Genomic DNA, 15000 nt, shown 5'->3' on the forward strand with positions numbered 1-15000 from the left:
ACACTAAAGTGCTTCAACAGGATAAATACTACTAAAGTGCTTCAACAGGAAATACACTACTGAAGTGCTTAAACAGGATATACACTACTAAAGTGCTTCAACAGGATATACACTACTAAAGTGCTTAAACAGGATATACACTACTAAAGTGCTTCAACAGGATATACACTACTAAAGTGCTTCAACAGGATAAATACTACTAAAGTGCTTAAACAGGATATACACTACTAAAGTGCTTCAACAGGATATACACTACTAAAGTGCTTAAACAGTATATACACTACTAAAGTGCTTCAACTGGATAAATACTACTAAAGTGCTTAAACAGGATAAATACTACTAAAGTGCTTCAACAGGATATACACTACTAAAGTGCTTCAACAGGATATACACTACTAAAGTGCTTCAACAGGATATACACTACTAAAGTGCTTCAACAGGATATACACTACTGAAGTGCTTCAACAGGATAAATACTACTAAAGTGCTTCAACAGGATATACACTACTGAAGTGCTTCAACAGGATATACACTACTGAAGTGCTTCAACAGGATATACACTACTGAAGTGCTTCAACAGGATATACACTACTAAAGTGCTTCAACAGGATATACACTACTAAAGTGCTTCAACAGGATATACACTACTAAAGTGCTTCAACAGGATATACACTACTAAAGTGCTTCAACAGGATATACACTACTAAAGTGCTTCAACAGGATATACACTACTAAAGTGCTTCAACAGGATATACACTACTAAAGTGCTTAAACAGGATATACACTACTAAAGTGCTTCAACAGGATATACACTACTAAAGTGCTTCAACAGGACATACACTACTAAAGTGCTTCAACAGGATATACACTACTAAAGTGCTTAAACAGGATATACACTACTAAAGTGCTTCAACAGGATATACACTACTAAAGTGCTTCAACAGGATATACACTACTAAAGTGCTTCAACAGGATATACACTACTAAAGTGCTTCAACAGGATATACACTACTAAAGTGCTTCAACAGGATATACACTACTAAAGTGCTTCAACAGGATATACACTACTAAAGTGCTTCAACAGGATATACACTACTAAAGTGCTTCAACAGGATATACACTACTAAAGTGCTTCAACAGGATATACACTACTAAAGTGCTTCAACAGGATATACACTACTAAAGTGCTTAAACAGGATATACACTACTAAAGTGCTTCAACAGGATATACACTACTAAAGTGCTTAAACAGGATATACACTACTAAAGTGCTTCAACAGGATATACACTACTAAAGTGCTTAAACAGGATATACACTACTAAAGTGCTTCAACAGGATATACACTACTGAAGTGCTTAAACAGGATATACACTACTTAAGTGCTTCAACAGGATATACACTACTAAAGTGCTTAAACAGGATATACACTACTAAAGTGCTTCAACAGGATATACACTACTAAAGTGCTTCAACAGGATAAATACTACTAAAGTGCTTAAACAGGATATACACTACTAAAGTGCTTCAACAGGATATACACTACTAAAGTGCTTAAACAGGATATACACTACTAAAGTGCTTCAACTGGATAAATACTACTAAAGTGCTTAAACAGGATATACACTACTAAAGTGCTTAAACAGGATATACACTACTAAAGTGCTTAAACAGTATATACACTACTAAAGTGCTTCAACAGGATAAATACTACTAAAGTGCTTAAACAGGATATACACTACTAAAGTGCTTAAACAGGATATACACTACTAAAGTGCTTCAACAGGATATACACTACTAAAGTGCTTCAACAGGATATACACTACTGAAGTGCTTCAACAGGATAAATACTACTAAAGTGCTTCAACAGGATATACACTACTAAAGTGCTTCAACAGGATATACACTACTAAAGTGCTTCAACAGGATATACACTACTGAAGTGCTTCAACAGGATAAATACTACTGAAGTGCTTCAACAGGATATACACTACTAAAGTGCTTCAACAGGATATACACTACTGAAGTGCTTCAACAGGATATACACTACTAAAGTGCTTCAACAGGATATACACTACTAAAGTGCTTCAACAGGATATACACTACTAAAGTGCTTAAACAGGATATACACTACTGAAGCGCTTCAACAGGATAAATACTAGTAAAATACTTCAACAGGATAAATACTACTAAAGTGCTTCAACAGGATATACACTACTAAAGTGCTTCAACAGGATAAATACTAGTAAAATACTTCAACAGGATAAATACTACTAAAGTGCTTCAACAGGATATACACTACTAAAGTGCTTCAACAGGATAAATACTAGTAAAATACTTCAACAGGATAAATACTACTAAAGTGCTTCAACAGGATATACACTACTAAAGTGCTTCAACAGGATATACACTACTAAAGTGCTTCAGCAGGATAAATACTACTAAAGTACTTCAACAGGATAAATACTACTAAAGTGCTTCAGCAGGATAAATACTACTAAAGTACTTCAACAGGATAAATACTACTAAAGTACTACTAAAATAAATACTACTAAAGTACTAGTAAAACATACTACCAAAGTATTTCAACAGGATAAATAGTACTAAAGTATGTCAACAGGATAAATACTACAAATTAAAGTACTACTAAAACAAATACTACCAAAGTATTTCAACAGGACAAATAGCACTAAAGTATGTCAACAGGATAAATATTACTAAAGTACTACTAAAATAAATACTACTAAAGTACTATTAAAACATACTACCAAAGTATTTCAACAGGATAAATACTAAAGTATGTCAACAGGATAAATACTACTAAAGTAGTACTAAAATAAATACTATTAAAGTGTTTCAACAGGATAAATACTACTAAAGTACTACTAAAATAAATATTATAAAGTGTTTCAAAAGAACAAATAGTACTAAAATATGTCAACAGGATAAATACCACTAATGTAATACTAACATAAATACTACTAAAGTACTACGAACATTAATACTACTAAATTGTGTCAACAGGAAAAATACTACAAAAGTACTACTAAAATAAATACTACTAAATTGTTTCAACAGGGCAAATACTGCTAACGTATGTCAACAGGATAAATATTACTAAAGTAGTACTACTAAAATAAATACTACTAAGTGTGTCAACAGGATAAATACTACGAATGCATTTCATGTTACAGAAGTACATCAATAGTGTGGTTTTATATCCTTCGGTATACACACTATGTGATATAACCTGTACAATAACATGTAACACAATTGATGTTCTATTACAAATAAAGCTGTGTGGGTTTATATTCCTCATTATGTGCACACTACTGTGTGTGATATAATATAGTGTGGAACATCTTACACAAGTGATCACACTAAGTGGTAAAAAACAGTGCATGACTGCATGAGAGTGTGTTTACGTACATACACTGTGTTAGGGTCACACTGAAAACAGTGCATGACTGCATGAGAGTGTGTTTAAATACACTGTGTTATGGTCCCACTGAGTGGTATAACAGTGTATGACTGCATGGGGCTTTAAGTGGTGTGATCTAAATGTGTTGATGATAAACGTTGTGATTTCTTCATTTGCATGGAGAGATGGGGGGAGGCAGGTGGGGTGGTGTGAGAGGGGTGGGGGGGGGGGGCTCGTGTTTGAGAGTGAGAATGATTATGTACCTCAGCGATAACCTCGCCTGGAGAGATCATTAACCTCCGAGTTATCGCGCCGCACTCCCTCTCACCGCCCACACACACACACACACACACACACACAGCGTGCACCCAGGCATGACCACAGCTATGGGGGGACAGCGCGCACCCAGGTGTCCCTAACTGACCTCAATTTATGTGAAAGGCAGTATTCCAATTTGATGCAAATTGTGCGGGTATTGTTTCTGCAGACGCCTCAAAGCGTTATTGCTCTTCATAACAATATCCCTTCTTCAGATGCTGTGCAGAGCCAGAGAGCTTTGTTTTTATGAGCAGCACGGTGGGGATTTCTGATTACTTTTTTCAATACTGCTTCAGATTTTGAATTATGTTCAGACTTTACAGTGATAAACATGCCAAACAATGTCTCTGTAATACCAAAAAAAGAGCCAACACTTAAATGGCCCTTGGTCCAGTCATGCCCTTGGTCCAGTCATTTGTGCTAACGTCTGCGACAGTGAGATTCAGACTTCTGCCAAAAGCAATCCTTGACTTGATCTGTTGGGAATACCAATTAGCAACGAAACCAGAATTTTGCAATCCTGCAACTGCACTTAAAAGCAGCCATAAATATCTTGTGATGTAAGTTGCGCTTGAAAAATGAGCTGCATTAAATAGTTCAGTAAGAGTGTGTTATTTGCTGCAGACAAGACGTCAACATATGCTGAAGTGGAACTGCGTTCTGACCGGGCCCGGCTTCAATCCAGAGGAAGAATAGCGCACGGTGGAGGCACTCTGCAGCTAAAAGCCCTCCCGTAAGCTGATAAAGGGGGCAGTTTAGAGGGCAGTACTTTTTATAAGCTTCCGTCCAGCTTTACACGGGCTGGTAAAGTATTAAACAACCTCCACTAAGATGTGTTCGCCTCAAACCAAGGCTTTTCAGAGAAACTGGGATATGAGAGAGAGAGAGAGGAGAGAGAGAGAGAGAGAGAGAGAGAGAGAGAGAGAGAGAGAGAGAGAGAGAGAGAGAGAGAGAGAGCGAGAGAGAGAGAGAGAGAGAAAGAGAGTGCACACATAAGGAAGCTTCTAGTTGATTGAACACCAATAGAGCAACACATAAACACCATCAAAATGGCCACTCACCTATACATCTTATACCGGGTGGTGAACCCATGTGTGTATCTCTCCACAAAGTTGAGGTAGCTCCGCGAATGGTGGAAGGGCCCTCGGTCGGAGATGAGCCAATCGAACTGCTTGGTGACATGCTGCTCGTTAGCGGACGGGTCCGGGCGGGAAGACTCAACTGTTATATGTTCCCATATAAACAGGATACAGATGACCTCAATAAACCTCCAGTTCATGCTTTTCCTCAAGCCGCTCGCTGTTCATTCTCGCTCCATTCTGTGGAGACCTGAGGAGGGAGGGAGGGAGAGACAGAGAGAGAGAGAGGAGAAAGGAGAAAGGGAGAGGGAGGGACAGAGGGAGAGGGACAGAGGGGTGGGGTGGAGAGATGAAAGGAGGGAAGAAGAGAACAAGAGAAAGACAAAAAGAAAAGAAATATTAAATGCTGAAGTTGTACTGAAATCTTTGCTCAGAGCGGCTCCATGAATCAAAGCCTAATGTTGTTGATGTAACACAACAAGGCTAGGACCTGCAGATGTTGCTATTCGAGATGTTTTATTGTCCTTTTGGCTGCTGGGAATAATAAATATCCTGTCGAGCTTTCTTCTCTTATTTACCTTTGTGCAAACACTCTGGGCTGTGTGCTGGACCCAGGGCACGGGGCTCCATTCTAACGAGGACAGCTGGCCTTTTCCCACATGGAAATCTATTAGAGTCGGGCGCGAGCGGCCTTCTCTTTATGCAGACTAATTGCAGCTGTGATGCACTCCGACAAGGTTAAGAAGCTGCCTTACGATATGTTGGGACATGGAGTTGTTTGAGCAGAAGAACTGTGTCTCCCGTTTTCAAAGACAAAATGAATACAAAGCGAGTATTTCTGGTTGTTGAGGGCAAACATTGAAACTGTAAAACACAGAAAATTGGAATTGAATATATACAGTATATATAGCATTTAATAAAAGAATAACAATGAATGGAAATGCATGGAAGTGGATCCATATTAGTCTAGTCTAATGGGTCGTTAATAGACAGTAATCTAGCGTACTGTACGCGGCAGATGTCCAGCAGCTCTTGGGCAGATGCCTGGGCCCTGTTGTTAAACCAGTGAAGGCAGATGCTGTGATGTGTGTTTACGATGAAAATCATGAACATCCAACTGGCCCTCTTGCCCTGTTGATAATGCTTTTGTCTTTCTAAGAGTTTGCAGTATATTTCCGTAGATGATAAATGTAGCCGTGAGCAGAACACACAGTATCTGATGGATCCGTCAGACTGCTGTAGCAGAAGCTTCTGCTGTCAGAGCTGTTCAGAGACCCCCCCCCCCCCAAATCTAGTTTCCCCTGCTCTGTATTATCCACAGACAAGGGCCATAAAAATGAAGAACACCAAAAGCACACACACACACACACACACACACACTGCATGCCGGAGCGAAACACACTCAATCAAAGGACTGTGTCACCAACGGAGCATTATTATCCACTTGCCACTGGATTCATGTCTCGCGTCTCAGATAAGACAGCCATTTCCATCAGTAATTATGCTTAAGAACTTTGGCCTCTGGCTACAACACTGTCTTACGCCGTGCTATTAAAGGGGACTCGTGACACACAGCAAGGCTCTCTCATGCTGTATTAGTGTATGAGACTATATGACACAGACTGACAAACAGAAGTGAGATTTCCCGTCTTGTTTATTTTTCTCTTTAGGGAAAACGATTCCTTGATTTCAACCCCCGTCCCCGGAGTCGGCTAGTGGAGAAAACACTTCGTTTAGAGACGGATATCAAAGCTCCGTTCTGCTCAGCATTTCCCTAAGCAGCAGAGAGACGTATATACTGATTTTCCATAACATATATCAAATGCACTTCTGTACTGTCGACAGTTTCACCCCAAACACATTCTCCACCACACTGGTCCCTTGCACCGCTCTGCAACTCAACTCATCACTGGCTCCGTGCATCGTCATTTTATATATATATATATATATATATATATATATATATATATATGCTGTATATACTGTATATATATACATATTAAAGATGTATTGCCAACAGTGTCAACAACACCCACACTCACACCAAAGCACCCAATGCCAGGCCTCTCCTCCACCAGTGTCCCTGTCTCCATCAGTTAGCCGATTGAGAGCTCAAGGCCTGTTGGTGTCCCCAGCTCAGTGGCATGCTGGCCTAACCAACAGCGCTGTGGCGATGACAAATGTGCAGCAGCTTAATCTAATGAGGCCCCTTTAAGATAATTAGCTTAGACTCATTTGAGGAGGCCTGTCAGAGCAGAACAATGCAGCATCTAATTGGACGAGAGATGGCGGGAGGTGAGGCCAACACAGACACATTCCGTTGCGTGAGCTGGAAGTGTGTGGACATCGAGATGCCAGTAGAACTGAGGAGATGTGTGTGTGTGAACTGGAAGTGCGTGGACATCGAGATGCCAGTAAAACTGGAGGAGATGTGTGTGTGTGAGCTGGAAGTGTGTGGACATCGAGATGCCAGTAGAACTGGAGGATATGTGTGTGTGTGTGTGTGTGAACTGGATGTGTGTGGACGCAAGTAGAACTGAGGAGATGTGTGTGTGAACTGGAAGTGTGTGAGTTGGGGGAGATGTGTGTGTGTGAACTGGAAGTGTGTGGACATCGAGATGCAAGCAGAACTGGAGGATATGTGTGTGTGTGTGTGTGTGTGTGTGTGATGTGTGCAGGACTGGGTGAGATGTATGGGTGTGAGTTGGATGTGTGTGTGTGTGTGATGTGTGCAGGACTGGGTGAGATGTATGGGTGTGAGTTGGATGTGTGTGTGTGTGTGATGTGTGCAGGACTGGGTGAGATGTATGGGTGTGAGTTGGATGTGTGTGTGTGTGTGATGTGTGCAGGACTGGGGAGATGTATGGGTGTGAGTTGGATGTGTGTGTGTGTGTGTGATGTGTGCAGGACTGGGGGAGATGTATGGGTGTGAGTTGGATGTGTGTGTGTGTGTGAGATGTGTGCAGGACTGGGGGAGATGTGTGTGTTTTCCTCATCAATGGGTCTCTGGCACGTGAGGCAGGCCAAGTGTGCTGTGTGACGCATGAATTTATGCACCGGCGGGGCTGCAATATTAATGTCTGCTGGTGGCCAGATTAATATTGTAGCGTTAGAGAGGTTAATGGGGGAATGGGTGGAGGGGACGTGTGTGTCCCAATAATGCCCTCGCGGCTAGAAATGGACACACACTGCGCACTGACACACACACACGATCTGTAAGGAGAAAGGTGAGGGGACACACACTCGATCTGTGAGTAGAAAGGTGAGGTGACACACACACGATCTGTAAGGAGAAAGGTGAGGGGGGAGAATTAAAAGAACACGGATTACATAAATCACCCTACTGTGTGTGAAATATTAAACAGCCTGATGCAGGTGTGTGAAAAAACACACTGGACATAAGAATATGTGCCATAGATTTGGGCGGCTGTAAAGATATGGGAATACTTGAGTCTCTGTGCTGGTGACGGTGGATGTGGAGACGAGAGAGGGAGAGAGCACTGAGAGTTACCCAGCCCAGTTACCCAGCCCAGAGTTACCCAGCCCAGTTACCCAGCCCAGAGTTACCCAGACCAGAATTACCCAGCCCAGAGTTACCCAGCCCAGTTACCCAGCCCAGAGTTACCCAGCCTAGAGATACCCAGCCCTCCAGCCAACGCAGGACAGTGTGCTGGGTTTCATGTGCTGGGTTGCTGAGTTGCATTTGTCTCAAACCTCGGTGATCAAAGCCCAAGCCTTGGCATGGACACCAGAGTCTTGGCCCCCTCCTTACAGTACCCCCACCAAAGTCTTGGCTCACCACTCAACAACCTCCTCCTTACAGAACCCCCCTCCACACACACACACACACACACACACACACACACACACACACACACACACACACACACACACACACACACACACACACACACACACACACACACACACACACACACACACACACACACACACACACACACACACACACACACACACACGTGTCCTCGTCCACACACCACTCGGCTGACACACTCCCAAGCTGTTAGCGTGACCCTTCCAGTCACAAAGCAGGTCTGTGGGGTCACGTGACATCACCACCTCCCCTGAGAGAAGACGCCTCCTCCTCCTGCTCCTCCTGCTCCTCCTCCTCCTCCATCACGTCTCCACGACAACTCAAATCTCCACATTCAATCTGACCGCTCGCCCCAAGGGCTTACAACACCAGCGGGTACTGAGGGGGAGAGAGATGGAGAAAAAACGAGAAAAGAGAGAGAGAGAGAGAGAATGTTCTTCCTCTTTCTAAAGTGCTCACTGTGCTGATTTACTGTTCTCTCTCGCGGCGGTTGAAATGAGTTCTGTGAAAGGCAAGTAGTCATGGGCTCTGTAATACGACCATCAAAGCTGAGTCTGCCACTGCGGAGGCTCTGTGTCTGACAGCCCTTAATGAAACTCAAATCCGCCGTCTGCCTGCTATAGATTGCTCATGGAGGTCGCGGGTGGTGTTTGATGATAGTTTTAGCGTAAATAGCTGTCACACGCAATCTGGAGTTTAGGGCTCCATGGCGCAGATGAAGTGTGACACTCTCACACCCCACCTGACAAGTGTGATGTGTGAACGGAGCACAATTACTATTCACAATTACACGCCTCTGCAAGAGTTTCTTTATCAATGACTAAACAAATGAAAACGCATGATTGGCAGTTTGGCAACGTCGTGTCCCTTTTGTATATCATAACTCACACATTGCACTTTATGACACTAATGAGGCTATGTAGTCATCCCTTCATGGCGTCTGTGATATACATTTAGAACTAACACACAGCTGATTTCTGAACCAACACACACCATCACAAACTCCACTCATATTTAGTAGAGAATGAGTACAGTATGTCCCAACATTTGAATGGGCCACGTGAGGGGTCTGGACCAACCTCTTTATTAGCATGCTTGAAACCTATATGGAACCCAATTGAAACCTATATGGAACCTATTTGAAACCTATTTGAAACCTATAGAATGTCAGTAAGTCATTGGGGCCCAGATGAAATGATGCACTGAAGGTTCCAACTTCGTTAAATAAACGTCAAGACTAAATTGGCACACTTTCACATCCATGTTCATGTGCAGCACCACTGAAGCTCCAATGTGAAAGAGTGCTCCACGTTAACGCTCCTGACTGTAGTACCAGCACTGGGCCAGAGAGGGCGCTGCTGAGTGTTTACTGTGTCCCATCTCGCGCTCGTCACGCACCGACACACTCGTCATTCTGCAGGAGGTTGGGGGCTGGAGAGTGCGCTGCCTGTGGAGCTAAAAGCAGCTTCTGATGGGCCTCTCTCTCACACACACGCACACACACACACACACACACACATGCCTTCTGATGGGCCTCTCAGTCCAAATTGAATTTGCAGCCGGGCTCCTCCCAGCGCCCCTCTCTCCACATCTCTTTGTTTTGGGCTGTTGTGCTCCTAGCGGGGGATGCACACACATACACACACACACACACACACACACACACACACACACACACACGCCTTCTGATGTTGTGCTGCTAGCGGGGGATGCACACTGTTTGCAAATCTCAACTCATCTTCACACATAGCCAGGCCCAGAGGGGCCGGAGTGTGAATTGTCACAGTGAAGCGCCGTGTTTAGGAGCGGACGCTAGCGGATGACGAGATGACCCAGGCGTTGTGTTTAAGTGCGGACGCTAGCAGATGACGAGATGACCCAGACACACACGCAGATGAGCGTCCACCACGCCAACGGTGGGAGAATTACACGTCACATCTGATAAAATAGTGAGAATATTACTGCCACAGGTTACTATTGCTATTACTACCAGCACTATCCTAACTTTATACTGTAGTCGTATCACTACTCTTTATACTGTAGTCTTATCACTACTCTTTATACTATAGTCTTATCACTACTCTTCATACTGTAGTCTTATCACTACTCTTTATACTGTAGTCTTATCACTACTCTTTATACTATAGTCTTATCACTACTCTTCATACTGTAGTCTTATCACTACTCTTTATACTGTAGTCTTATCACTACTATACTGTAGTCTTATCACTACTCTTTATACTGTAGTCTTATCACTACTATACTGTAGTCTTATCACTACTCTTTATACTGTAGTCTTATCACTACTATTGATGTTGTTGTTCCTGTTGTTGTTGAAGTAAAGAACTACTGCGTTATCATTACCATACTTAGAGAAAAGCATATGAGTGCACACACAGTATATATTACCTGAAGGCATATGAGTGCACACACAGTGTATATCACCTGAAGGCATATGAGTGCACACACAGTATATATTACCTGAAGGCATATGAGTGCACACACAGTATATATTATATATCACCTGAAGGCAGCGTGATGTAAGAGGACAGGAGTGTGTCCCCAGACAAGTGAACGGATGGATCCCCCTGAGGGACATTTTTAATGGCCGCCCTCCCGCCGGCCTGCTAACTTCCATTCAATCAGCACATTTTTTTTGTAAAAGACGAGAGGCTAAAAAGTGCTTATGTGACACTTCAGAGATTCACATTAGGCTTGTTTTCCAGGGCTGATTACAAAGTCTTTGACTTGGCGGGCTTTGTCACGAGCTAATCGATCTGTGCTGTCCGGCTCAGGGGGCCTGGGCCTTCCTTTGTTCCAAAGAGTTCACCAGAATAACAGGCCTCTTGTGCTAGCACTCCCCGGACACTAGGGGATGGAACACGATTAGGAGCGAGAGAGAGAGAGAGAGAGAGTGTGTGTGTGTGTGTGTGTGTGTGTGTGTGTGAATAAGAGGCTTCTTGTGCTAGTGGTCCCAGGGCTCTACAGGGCGGTGCGCGTCCAGGAGAGGATTTGAGGGGTCTTATTGACCGTTCTAGAACACGGCGTCCAGGAGCGGCTTTGAGGGGTCTTATTGACCGCTCTGGAACACGGCGCTCCGTGGAGACGACAACAACAATAAGAACGGGTGTGCAGGAGCGGCGGAAGCCGGAGCTTTGGATTCTGGGGCTCAGACCAGCTTCAACGATCCAGGAGTTCAATTACTTTTGATGGGCCAGAGGTGCCTTGCTCTCAGGCCCTCTAATCAGGCACCTATCCTCAGGTAGAGACACGCTTGACTCAGGCCCTCTAATCAGACACCTATCCTCAGGTAGAGACACGCTTGACTCAGGCCCTCTAATCAGGCACCTATCCTCAGGTAGAGACACGCTTGACTTCCGCTCTCACCCTCTCACACAAACAGGACACGCAATGAATCTCTTTCTCCAAGAGTATTGTCTCTACACTCTGTAAAAAAATATCAGATTTATTTTTTAAATGAAGAAAAAATAAGTTTTGTATATGAAATCTTTAAAGTACCCCACAGGCATGAATCTACATAATTAGAGCTATATGGCAAAGCACCACATGACAGTTAGTTCAGCACATCATCCTTGTTTATAAATACATCGGCTTTCCAAGGTTCAGTTTCTGCATTTTCCAGGTGTATTTTGGATGAAAATAAAGATGCTGAACAACAACGCAAGCAGCTGGCACAACACTGCTCCAAAAGCAGTAAGAAGCAAAGCAGCTTCTAAAACAAGTGTCAATCACCTCCCAGTGTGATTCCCAAGAGCTTCTCCATAGCCAGTCTGCACCGGATTTGCATATTGCCATTTGATAGTGTCAGTGACTGAGATTGGGAGCTAGAGGGAAGCTTTGGGGAAGAAAGAAAGAAGGATAGCGAGAGAGAGAAAAAGAGAGAGAAAGAGAAAGAGAAGGAGAGAGAGAGAGAGAGAGAGAGAGAGAAGAGAGGTCCATTTCTCTTGTTCTGACAAGCCTCCCAAAATTATTCAAATGATGGCCGCTGCCCTGCCTGGAGCCCCTTCTGGACAGGTCTGCTAATAGCCTGCCACTTGCAATGGCCGGCGCGGCCGAGAGGAATGGCCAGGGCCCTAACTGCATTTGGAGCGGATTCTCTCCCCTCTTGGTGCCTTATTTAGAGCCGTATCGCCACTCTGACCTTCAGAGAGCTGCGGCTCAGCAAGTCTGCCTCCGTAATTAAATGCCTGCCGCGCCTGCCGACCAATCGGAGTGCGGAACAGGGATCAATGGCTGATTTTAAAAACAAACTAATTCACTAATGGGCTGAGCTATCGTCCCAATTTACCTGGCCACTGAATTATTGTCCTCCCATCTAGAGCTGAGGGGAGGGATCAATAGGAGCAGTGGTCGCTACGCTACGGACGTGGGGTCATCAGAGGTTAGGTCACCTGTGTGTGTGTGTGTGTGTGTGTGTGTGTGTGTGTGTGTGTGTGAGTGTGTGAGTGTGTGAGTGTGTGTGTGTGTGTGTGTGTGTGTAGGGTCGGACCCATGCACCGTGTGAGTGAGTTGTCAGCAGGCCAAGTCATAAACAAGGTGTTTGAGTGGCATGAGTGGACAGCTTGGCTGCCCAAGGTGTTGCGGCGTTCGGTCCAGATAAATTTGGCACAGGAGGTTAGCAAGCAATTAAATTAAACCGAAGAATCCCCAGAGTTAACTGTTCTGCCACTTCTGTCCATGTTAGCCCGTCAGGGAAAAATATGTAGTATAGGAAATGAAATCTCCTGATCATCTTTTTAGCGGTAAAAAATAATGTAAATGTAAGGACCCAATGAGATGACAATACTCCCACAGCACAGTCATCATGCCCCTATTAGTCAGCAGCAGCAACACAGATGCAGAGCGGCGCCTGGACAAACGGTGCGTTGGTTCTCTGGGGGAAGGATGTCGTCAGCAGCACAAGACCTTGTCCTCAAAGAGGGAATGTTCAGCACAGAAGCCTCGCGCTCAGCACCAGCCTCTCCTTAAAAATACAGCGTGTTTGATGGCTGGTAATTATCCTGTCACATAAGCCATTCAGTCGCTGCTTTTCCCTCCTGCCCAGCACTTTTAAGACCTTCAGATAGAAGTCTAAAAACTGCGTTCCCCAAATGCCTCCACTATTTGGCCTTTTTGTTTTTTTCCCCCTCTTCTTATTCTTCATCTGTTCTTTTTTTTTGCCGTCTGCTTGGCGCCGCTCGGTACGGAGAGAGGAACAGCGAGAAGCACTCCAGCTAATAGGTTTTCCATGCAGCGGCAGAAGAGGCTGCAAGGCTGCGCGGCGCAACACGCGTCCCTGAAATAATGTGACATGATGGGCGAGGAGGCAAACTGGGCGCTAGCTGCGGGCGCCGGTCACACGCACTGCCCTCGCCCACCGGGCCCTCCGCACGCCCCGGGCCCAAACACACCGCTAAACGCCAACGCTCCACTTACGCGCTGGGCCATTACATGTGTAACAGACACAACGGGTTATCCTCACGCTGGCCATGGAGACAGCAGGGCCGAGACAAGTGGCACCGTTAACACCCTTAACAGTGTATTAGCAACTCTAACATGAAATCTGTGTGTGAATGTGTTCACATATGTCTGTATGAGTGAGTGTGGTAGTCGTGTGTGTGTGTGTGTGTGTGTGTGTGTGAGAGAGAGTGTGTGTGTGCCAGCATAGAAAAATGCATTCAGATTGGCACTTTAGGATATTGTTAATAACACTCTTACACAATGACTATGCTACACACACATTCACAACACAATATAATGCTATAGCGTGTTATAAATGTATTCATAAACAGATATAAATAGTGTTACCGTGGTATACTGTGTTATTGTTACCGTGACAATTTTGTGGACAATTAATGACATTGCTACAGCACACAGTACGCTTTCGGAGAGTGGCATTTATCAATAAATAAATACCCTGTATTGTTGATAATTATTTCAATTACCTGAGAAAATGTAATAAATAATAAAAAATGTAATAAAAATAAATAAATACGGTATTATATATAATATTTATTTAGTGCACTTATATACAGTATGTCATAATATATTGCTGTGGTGTGTAAAATGGTTTCAGTGGCTGCATGCATCAGTGGGTGATGGCAGAACAGTCTGCCGCAGCTCAGCAGCTGGGTTCTAATCGCAGCTTCCTAAATGAATTTCAGTACCTCCGTTTATCACAGAAAATATGGGTGGAAATTGCTAGCCCTTATCAGAACAGAGATGGATGACACACCTTGCTCCATCTCCCCGTCAGAAACTGTATGTGTGTATGCGTCGACCTCCTCCCCCCCCCCCCGCCCCCCCCCCCCCTCCCCCCCCCCCCCCCCCCTCCCCCCCCCCCCCTGCC

General features: G+C 44.1%; 1 protein-coding gene across 1 annotated transcript in view; it reads right to left on the minus strand.

Moving 5' to 3' along the window:
- Window positions 1–15000, minus strand: part of brinp1 (bone morphogenetic protein/retinoic acid inducible neural-specific 1) — a 152822-nt gene that overhangs the window by 114223 nt on the left and 23599 nt on the right. Inside the window, exon 2 of the mRNA XM_062554299.1 lies at window positions 4799–5066. Within this exon, the coding sequence (XP_062410283.1) occupies window positions 4799–5016 (218 nt within the window). The 5' untranslated portion in view covers window positions 5017–5066. The remainder of the gene's footprint in view (window positions 1–4798; window positions 5067–15000) is intronic.

The sequence above is a fragment of the Sardina pilchardus genome, chromosome 14 (genome assembly GCF_963854185.1).
Source record: "Sardina pilchardus chromosome 14, fSarPil1.1, whole genome shotgun sequence".
NCBI classification, from domain to species: Eukaryota; Metazoa; Chordata; class Actinopteri; order Clupeiformes; family Clupeidae; genus Sardina; species Sardina pilchardus.